The sequence below is a fragment of the Otolemur garnettii genome, unplaced genomic scaffold (genome assembly GCF_000181295.1).
Source record: "Otolemur garnettii isolate 467f Iridium unplaced genomic scaffold, OtoGar3 scaffold00017, whole genome shotgun sequence".
Lineage (NCBI taxonomy): Eukaryota > Metazoa > Chordata > Mammalia > Primates > Galagidae > Otolemur > Otolemur garnettii.
In genome coordinates this window covers 13,298,573-13,308,908 of record NW_003852412.1, presented here as the reverse complement: position 1 = coordinate 13,308,908, position 10,336 = coordinate 13,298,573, and the positions used below count along the sequence as shown (strand labels likewise).

At 47.9% G+C, this 10,336-nt stretch overlaps 1 protein-coding gene and 1 pseudogene across 1 annotated transcript in view; both read right to left on the bottom strand.

The window, feature by feature from the left end:
• The window catches only part of JMY (junction mediating and regulatory protein, p53 cofactor), a 102,039-nt gene extending 101,021 nt beyond the window's left edge, over window positions 1–1,018 (bottom strand). The window contains exon 1 of the mRNA XM_003785942.3: window positions 2–1,018. Coding sequence (XP_003785990.1) covers window positions 2–480 — 479 coding nt within the window. The 5' untranslated portion in view covers window positions 481–1,018. The remainder of the gene's footprint in view (window position 1) is intronic.
• Window positions 1,019–6,187: 5,169 nt separating this feature from the next.
• Window positions 6,188–6,343, bottom strand: LOC111723931 (annotated as a pseudogene).
• Between the last annotated feature and the right edge of the window lie 3,993 nt (window positions 6,344–10,336).

The window sequence follows — 10,336 nt, the reverse complement described above, 5'->3', positions numbered from 1 at the left end:
CGCATCCCTGGCTTCAGACGTCCTCCGGACCGGGCTGGGTTTGGCCCGCACTGGGCTTCTGAGAGAACTGTCCGCCGCTCTGCCGCCCGGAGTCCGCAGCAGCGGGTCTCCACGGAGGCTTCGCGGACTTCGCGGAGAGCCGCCCTCTTCCCAGGCCGGGCTCCGCCGGGGCCCCGGACTCCGGACCGGCGTCGCAGAGGCAGCAGCCTCAGGCCGGCCCTTCCCCGCCGGGCTGCCCGGCCCGCGGCTCCCGTCTGACGCAGCCCCGCCAGCCTCACCGCCCCCTCGCGCCCCCGCCTGCTCCCGGGAGCCGCTTCTCTGCCTCTGGGCCGTCCGGTTGTGGCAGGTTATGGCAAACTTGCCCTCGATCTCGTTCCAAGCCACAATAAAGACGAACTTGTGCTTCTCGCGCTCGTCAAACACATGGGGCCGCACAGCCACCCAGTCCGACTCGAGTGTCTCCTCCAGCGCGAACGACATGGTGGCTCCGGCTTGGGGCCGCGGGGGAGGGCCGTCGGCCCTGCCCGCCGGAGGACTCCCCGGCTGGCTGCGCCGCGCCGCGCCGCGCCCCCCGCTCACCCTAGCCGGGCGCCTGCAGCCATCTTAGCGCGCCGACCGGCTCTCCCCGCTCGCTCGCCGGACCCTCCGCACTCGGACCGCCGAGCTCCTTTGTGGTGCTGCTCGCGGAAAGGACAATACGCTTCCCAGGAGCAGGTAGTTCACATGGTCACGTGCGGCCGGATCTGTTTACAAGCCCCGCGCTGCGGCAGCGCCTCGCGGCCGCCCGCCGCCCCCCGCGCGAGGCCGTGGGGCTGCGTATGCGGCGCTCCGGAGGTGAGGCGCGGTCCCGCGGGGTCCTGCCGGCGGTGTGTGCGTCTCCGCAGCTCGCAGGGGCCGATCTCCACGCCCCTGCCCCTCCTGCTGCCGAATGCTCAGGGCCGGCCTGACGGTTGGTCGCGTCTCCTAAACTCTCAGCCTCAGCATCGCCACAATGTTGCCATTCGGCTGCTGACGTCGGCGGCTCCACGAGGGACGTAAACACGGGCACGTGCCGCACGCTGGTGACGCAGCGCCGGCGGCGGCGCGCGCGAACCCAGGCCGCGCGCGCCGGCACCGCCCCTCCGCGTCCCCCGAGCCGGCCCGCGAGCGGCCTCGTTCCCGTCCGCTTCCTACTGCGCAGCCTCCTGCTCCTCCGGGTTGTAACCTGCGGTCGGCTGGCTACCGCCTCCCGGCTCCCAAGGCGGTGAGAGTGGCAGGTGTGCCGGGCCGCACAGGTGGCCTTCGAACCTCGGGAAAGAGGAACAAAGGCAGGGGAACCGAAATTTTTGAACTCCAAGCGTTCAAAGAGTTCTTTCAAATGTAAATTAGCTTCCATTTGCCCTGAAGAAATCAGGAAGGACAACCTGTGTTCGGAAAGAGGTACCCGGTAACAGTGGGGGACCTGTGTGCTAACCTTTTTTGGGCTCCCCAAACCATTGGATTCTCCCCTCACACCCTTGAGACAAAATTTAAGATATGAAAGGAAGCTGTCTGAAGGCAACCCAGCAAACATTCCAAAACAAAATAAAATGAAATTAAAATTCAGTCATGTCCTAAGTATGAATGTTTACATTTCAGTTCTTCGGTGTTTTGTTGCTTTAAGTTTCATCATTGTGTACTGTTCTGTGAACCCTTTTTGAGGTCACTGGGCTTTAAGCCCTTTTGAAGTTGTAATCAATTATCAGTGTTCCCAGAATGCACATATTAAAAAAAAAATCGTGGCTCGGTGCCCGTAGCACAGTGGTGGCGGCCCCAGCCACCTACATCAAGGGTGCCCTGGCCAGCTAAACGACAGAGACAACTGCAACAAAAAGTAGTGGGGCGGGAGGCGCCTGTGGCTCAGTGGGTAGGGAGCCGGCCCCATATACCAAGGATGGCCGGTTCAAACCCAGCCTTGGCCAAACTGTAACAAAAAATAGCCGGGTGTTGTGGCGGGCACCTGTAGTCCCAGCTTACTAGGGAAACTGAGGCAAGAGAATCGCCTAAGCCCAGAAGTTGGAGGTGGCTATGAGCTGTGACAACATAGCACACTACTGAGTGCTAGTGAGACTGTCTCAATTAAAAAAAAAAAATCGTATCAATCTGAAGAACTCTTATGCATATTAAACTATGATGAAACTCATTTTTAAAATTGCCTAGCAGAGGTGCCCGTAGCCTAGTGGTTATGGTGCCAGCCACATTCACCCAGGCTGGCGGGTTTGAGTCGAGCCCAAGCCCGCTAAAGGACAAAAACAACAACAATAAGAAAATAGCCAGGTTTTGTGGCCGGCACCTGTAGTCCCAGCTACTTGGGAGGCTGAGGCAAGAGAATCCATTAAGCCCAAGAGTTGGAGGTTGCTGTGAGCTGTGATGCCACGGCACTCTACTGAGGGAGACTCTGTCTCAAAAAAAAAAAAAAATTGCCTAGTAGACTTTAACTATCCAGTTTGTATTATTGGCATTCTCTTTCCAATTAGTGCCCAAGTCACATGCAGGTATTGTGTGCCATGTTAAAGTACAATGGGAATTATTCTTTTGCTTTTATTCACATTTCTAAAATATTTTCAAAATCACTTGGATTAACCTTGAAATGTCAGCTATACTTAGTTGAGCATTGTCCTGACTTCTGAACAAACAGCCAAAAATTTTAGCCCTGTCCCTTAGCTGGACATTTTAGACCTATAGATCTGCTTTGACATCCCCGTCTCTGTTCTCACAAAAGGCACTTTGGGCAGGATGGGAAAAATGGAAAAAGGGCTTTGGTCTTTAACCTTTTAACATGTCTTTATGCGGAATCATAAATTTTCCAAGCTTGTAACTGTGACCTGTGTCGACTCAAAAATGAAAATCAAAGATATCTTTTGAAACACAGAAAGAGAGAAAAGCTGTTTTAAATCAGAATCACCAGCTAAGCTAATGGTAGCACAATGTAGAAAAATCTCCCTTCTTTTCTACTAAAAAGTCACTGCTAAAAGGTTCTCAAACAAAACATTACTGACATGATCACATTATATATAGCAATGAATACAGAGTACAAGTGCTAAAAGAGTATATTTAGAAGAAATATTTTATCTGCATGTATATTAATGTAATATTTATACATATGTAAAATTACTTCTTATCACAATAGTAATAGTGAAAGTTGGTTTGTGGTTACACAGATGTTAAGTACTTCCCCCATACCCTGGTGATTGTGTTTTGTCAAAAGAGGTGCTTCAATGTTTCTTGTTTCCTCTTAGTAGTTGTTATCCTAGAAATGAAAAGAAACAAACCAAAATTCCCATGGCAGGTTATTGTACCACTCTACAGTTCTTTATTTAGGTCTCTATCTGATTGTCAAGCAAGATCTCTAAGTGTATAAATTACTCCCTGGGAATAAGTTCACTGCAAAACCACATACACCATACCAGCCCTTTAAAAGGGCTTGAAAACTATTTATCTGTTTGAAGTTTTAATTAAAACTACTAAGCATTGTTAGGTAATCTGAGAAATACTTTAAATCTTTAGGCCTTTTATGAAAAGCTCTAATAGTTTAGAGTTTCAAGTTATATAGCATTTCCCTGTGCATGTTCATTTTAGTTATTTAGAAAGACTAAATATGTTTAATTTTTTTTTTTTAAGACAGAGTCTCACTTTGTTGACCTCAGTAGAGTGCTATGGAGTCATAGCTCATAGTAACCTCAAACTCTTAGGCTCAAGTGTTTCTCTTGCCTCACCTTCCCTAGTAGCTGGGACTACAGATGCCTGCCACAACGCCTGGCTAAAGAGATGGGGGTCTTGCTGTGACTCAGGCTGGTGTCAAACCTATGAGCTCAGGCAATCCACCCACCTCAGCCTCCCAGAGTGCTAGGATTACAGATGTGAGCCACCATGCCCAGCCTCAATATGTTTAATTTTATAAAGGAATAAACAGCAGTTCTTACTAGTTAGGCCACACGTGTAAGGTTAGGGAGCAGGGAACAACTTCAGTTCAGGGACTTGACTCTAAATCCACTGATGTCCCAGTTAGATTCTCCCAGAAGCAGACACTGAAAAATTAGAAATGCAAACATTTATGGGGAAAGTAATGTCTGCGATAGGGAAGAGGCAGAAGGATTGGGCAGGCTGGTCTGACAGGGAGTTCCAGGGCAAACATTGTCCCTTATAGAAGTCCTCCAGTGGGTGAATAGCCTGGTCAGTGGCTGGGAACCACCTCAAGAAAAGCAGAGGATGAAAACTTGAAGCTAACTCTGAAGACACTAACAGCTGAGAACTGCCAACTTACCACATACTCAGCTGCTGAGCGACTCTTTTCTCTAGAGAGGATCTGATCGACATACCTCCATACCTATCACAGTTTACCCTGTTTGCCCTGTGGATCCACTTCATAAAGACATTTGGGAAGCAGCTACTCCAGTGCTCTGGTAGGCCTCCCCTCCTGAGGGGAAACACAAGTGGGAGCTTGATGGGAAGAACTACAGTCTCCATGCCTACAGTTGGTCTCATGGCCACAACTGGTACTTTCATCTCTCTTATCCACTATCCATTCCCACGCCCCCTGACCCTCTGCTAGCCTCAGGGGCTTCCCTCCTGGTAGGTGCCAAACCTTCATTCCTACAGTGTGCAAACCTTGGTTAACTTTACCCACATATAGCTTCTATCACAACATCATTGTATTTGTCACAATTAGTTAAGAGTATCCCAAGAGGCACCCGAGAGGGCCACTTGAATTCCATACACATTTCTCCTTGCTCCCGTCATGTAGTTCAGTGTCCATATCACGTCCTAGAGGTATGGACATCCTCATAGGGCATTGCCTCTGAGCTGGTGCCTTAGCTGTACCTTAAGCTCACTATACCAATACTTTATTTGGCCAGTAGCTTCTAGATGAGACAGTATGGGACGTAACTAGTGAATCTGTAAAATATGTTCTTTGGCTGGCCCTTGTGTTATATTTCACCTGAGTAGGTGAAATATTCATCAAGCTCTCTGTAAGTGGCTGGCTAGTAGTGCTGGCTGAGGCCCTGCAGGCAAGAAAGGCCAAGGCATATCTAGATTAAGTATCCATTCCTGTGAAAAGAAAACACTGACCCTTCCAGGACCAAAAGGCCCCCAGGGAGTTCATTTGTTACAAAGTGACTGGTTGGTCTCCTCATTGAATAGTGTCCTATGGGAGCTCAGCATTGGTGTCTGTGGCTGGCAGGTTGAACATTCAAAGCAGGGTATCACTACAAGATCAGCTTTGGTAAGTGAGAATCCATGGTTTTCAACCCCTGCAAAGCCTCAGACACTGTGGCCATGTCATCTGTTTGCCTATTATTCTCATGAGCATCAGCTTGTCAAGTTATTTTGTCCAGCTGGTTGTTTGGTGCCTATACCATGTGAGTGCTTTTTGGTAGGCATTAACACACGGTACAAAAATCTTCACACCTGTGCCCACTCTCATATGCCCATCTACATGCCTCCTCCCTAGACCCCCTTGTGTCTGATCTTCTAATTTTTCTCCTTTCAGACCCCTGACTGTTCACCACTGTCCGTCAGTGGATATACATTTTGACTTCAGACCACTTCTTCTTTGACACAAGGTGGGTGACCACCAGTGTACCTCCTGAATCTCTGCCTTTTGAGAAGAGTTGTCTTTCATAAAGCATCTATCTCATCAAGGTCTTCCACAGACACCCCTGAATAAGGCTATCATGCAAACTACATGCAATTTTCAGTATTTTTTTTAAAGGTCGCATACTTATTACTGAACCAGCGTATTAGTGCAAAGCATATAAACAAGAGAAAAATAATTTTCTCAATGAAATGTGTTTATCCAGGATGGCACCTGTGGCTCAGTGAGTAGGGCACTGGGCCCATATACCAAGGGTGGCAGGTTTGAACCCGGCCCTGGCCAAATTGCAACAAAAAATAACTGGCATTGTGGCAGGCACCTGTAGTCCTAGCTACTTGGGAGGCTGAGGCAAGAGAATTGCCAAAGCCCAAGAGCTGGAGGTTGCTGTGAGCTGTGATGCCACAGCACTCAACCAAGGGCAATAAAGTGAGTCTCTGTCTCTAAAAAAGAGAGAGAAAGAAAAAGAAAAGAAATGTGTTTATCCAGATAGTAATGATGTTTTCAGCTTGACAGGGTAAGATGATAGTGACCTTGATACAGCACAAATATGTGTGCTATCCCATGAACTAGTCCTTATAGACCTAGCTTGGTTTTTCTCCAATGTCTCCTTTTTGTGTTGTGCCTGATCTTATTACCACTTTTCATTTGAATCCACTAGGGAATAGGATGATTTTGCTTTTGTTTCTTGGCCAGAAATGGCTTGATTCTGAAAGTCTTTTGGGACAACATGGCAAGAAACAGAGTCAATCACACACACCGTGGTGGCAGAGAAGGGGGGACTGCACTTTGGGGTTTTGCCTACATATGGAATCAATCCATCCACGAACCAAGTTAGGGGCTTTTCCTCCTCTTCCGGGTGGTTGAACAGGAGTCCCATATGGCCACTGGTGTGACTGAAGGGGCATCTCTACTTAGGCGATGCTATGCTGGGATATGGTGGATGGCATAGGGACACACTCTTCATGCCACATGCTTGTGTCATCTCCTCCTACTCATTTTCAGTCCCAGCCATTTCCATCTCACAATGGGTTCCTACTGTGCCCACATGACCTTATGACTTGTTCCTGATTCAGGATGGGCAGTTCTAGACACATAAACACTTGATATCCCAGGCTGAGCATTCCAACTCCAGCAGGGCCCATTTGCATTCTGTTTTATGAAAAGTGGAATTGTTTTCTGCAGATGGTATGACTTTGCTCCATCACTCCAGGAGCCTGGACTGTGACTGTTCCACGGGGCTTGCAGTAAACTTCATTGCTATTGACACCTTGAATCTCACAGACTGTGCTGGGGGTCAGTTTTTCAAGCAGCAGAGCCTCATGCCCTGCATCTGGGACCTGCTGCAGAGCCATTCTATCTCGGCCCCACACAGAGCTGGCAGCCTTCCGTATCACCTGCTATGTAGGCTGGAGTAGTTTTCCTAGGTGCGGAGTGTGTTGCCTCCAAAGCCTGAGGAGGTTGTAATAGTTCTTGTGCTTCTTTCATGGTAGTAGCAGAGCAGAAGCATAATCTGGCAATCTGTCTCTTACTTTTTCTTTTAGAGACAGGTCTCATTCGGTTACCAGGCTTGAGTATAGTGACACAGATTATAGCTCACTGCATCCTCAACCCCCTGGGCTCAATCTATCCTCCCACCTCAGTCTCCCAAACAGCACTGTAGGCAGAACTGTAGGCATTCACCATGACCATGGCTGGTTGGTTTTTTTTTTTTTTTTTTAGTGGGGAGCCCACTATGTTGCTCAAGTGGGTTCTAAACTCCAAGACTCAAGCCATTTCCGCCCCTCCAGCACCCCAATGTGCCAGGATTACAGGCATAAGCTACCTCACCCAGCCTGTCCTTTACTTTTGTTTTGCAGTTTTTGGCTGGGGCAGGTGGCTTAAACCCACCACCTCCGGTATATGGGGCTGACGCCCTACTCCTTGAGCCACAGCTGTTGCCCTGTCCTTTACTTTTTAAATTTTTTTTTTCTTTAGAGACAGATTCTTACTTTGTTGCCCTCAGTAGAGTGCTATAGCATCACAGCTCACAGCAACCTCCAGCTCTTGGGCTAAGCTGATTCTCTTGCCTTAGCCTCCCAAATAGCTGGGACTACTACAGGCACCCACCACAACACCTGGCTATTTTTTGTTGCAATTTGGCTGGGGCTGGGTTTGAACCCTCCACCCTCGGTATATGGGGCCAGAGCCCTACTCACTGAGCCATAGGCACTGCCCTACTTTTTAAATTTTTTTAGAGATAGGGTCTCACTCCATCATCCAGGCTGGAACAGAGTGATGTGTTCATAGCTCACTGCAGCCTCAAACTCCTGGGCTCAAGTTTGGATCCTTTATTTTTAAGGGAATGTCCTGGCGTGCACCTGAGCACAGGATGTGCAGAAACTTTACTGAGGTGGCAAGTATCTGAATTTTGTAGGCTTTCTTTCTCTCTACAGTGCACGTGCCTTAGGAAGGTCTGCAGCATATTAGCATCCTTTTACTCATCTTGCCTGGTTGCCTGATCATCAATAAAATGAATCAACTCGATGTACTGCGATACATCTAGATGGTCCAGATGTCTACAGGCTATATTATGACAGATAGTTGACAAGTCAACATGCCCTTAGAGCCAACTGTTTCTGATCATCTTTCTGGACTGAGATCGAAAACAACACATTTGCCAAATCAATGGCTGCATACTATGTACCAGAAACTATATTACCTGTTGTAGTGAAGACACCACATCTGGCTAAGAAGCTGTGATCAGGGCTATTTATTGGTTGAGCTAGCGTTAGTCACCAGGATCCATCTGGTATCTGCAAGGACCAGGCCACCAAATTAAACAGTTAAGACAGGAACCACTGTTACAGCATCTTTAAGAGTGTCACATATATATATATATATATATATATATATCTTTTAAAAATTATTATTATCATTTTTGTTTTTTGCACTTTTTGGCCAGAGTTGGGTTTGAACCCTCCACGTCCGGCATATGAGGCTGGTGCCTTACTCCTTTGAGCCACAGGCACCACCCCAAGAGTGTCACTAATTTTTATTATCCTCCAGGGTTATACTGGTTTTGATTCATTATCTTAGTGGGAGGGAGCAATTGTGGAGGCTTCTATTTGGCTTTCCCCACTATGATAGCTCTCACCAACAGGTACAATGTCTGGGTTACTCTAACTGCCACATATGTCAATTACAGTTTTATATTTGGGAACAAGGGAAATGTCCATTAAGTGATTTCACAAACCCACTGGGCTCAGGCTTTGGCCAGGACTTTCTGTATTACCTGTATGTGCCCACTCTCACACAGAGTCCTTGATGAAGTTTTGGGTCCTTATGCCTCAGTTTTGGGTCCCCTGTCTCCAGTAGTCCTTGGAATGTCTGAATAATCTCATCAACCCACTGAACAGTCACTCAAGTACGTGGCTAACAACCCCTTTGGTAAAGCACTGGGGAAATCATTATGCATAGCACAGTTCTTTGCACTGGGATCCAGCTATCTCTGAGTCAATGGATACTAGATCTGAAAACTGAAAAGTGGCTTGGGTCCAGAAACTGGGCTACAGACCTTATGTGGGCAACTGCCCTCAACTTCTTGCTCATCCACTCTTGCTCTATTTTGATTATGTATGTTAAGCAGTGCCTGCTGACTGCCAGCTATTTTTTTCTCTAAGGATGCTGTGTTCTATTAACCATACCATAATTGTGGACATTATAACCCTCTGGTTTCTGTTAAAGATGAGAATTCTCCTCTGAGCAATTCAGTGGAACTGGTTCAATTCACCCAGCAGAACTGACAAGTTCTGCTGAGTCAAAGGGAGAGCAAGACACCAGGGAAGTGGAAAATGAGGCAGCTGGGACTCTAATATAGCAAAATAGAAGCAAAGTGTCAGAGTTTCTGAGAGTTTTTAAGACAGAGTCTCACTATACTGCCCTCGGTAGAGTGCTGTGGCTGATTCTCTTGCCTCAACCTCTCGAGTAGCTGGGACTACAGGCGCCCGCCATAATGCCCAGCTATTTTTTGGTTGCAGTTTGGCCTAGGCCGAGTTCAAACCCGCCACCTTTGGTATATGGGGCCGGTGCCCTATCCACTGAGTCACCGCCCAATCATGGTGTGCATTTTTCTGTGCCAAGGAGTCTTATCTTTTTTTATGAGGGGATCATTCATGGGCTAGAGGTCATTGGTCACAGGCTACAAGTTACATTTCCCAGGAATATCACATACCTGGTTAATTAGGTCACACCCACCCCGAATCCCTCATTTCACATCAGGGCGCTTTCCAACTTTCTTGTCTAGAAGGTCAACATTCTCTCCCACCCCCCTGTAGCCCCTTTAACCTTCTTCCATCCCTAAACAGTTTCTAACGGCGAAGAGCTGCTGCCTGCCCTTAGTTGCTCAGGCTTTTTTATCCCCATTGCTGTGACCGTTTCTCCAGCCATTAACCCTGGCCTGCTTAGGAGAGCCACGCTGAACTTCACCGCCAGCACACTGCTAATGCCCTTGGTAAATGGTGTGTCCTTTGAGCCTTCTGAGGCAACATATTCTGTTACTCCTTTTCTCTTCAGTATACCAGGGCAAGCCAAGCATTTCAATTTAGTCTCTCCTGGGGCCCTTTTTTCACCTGGGCTTCCAGGAGTAGCTCTAGCAGCAAGTTTCACCATCCCCTGGGGGCCTCCCCAAGAAGACTATGATTTTGGCTACCATTGTTCCTATCAAGGATACCGTAGCACAATCAG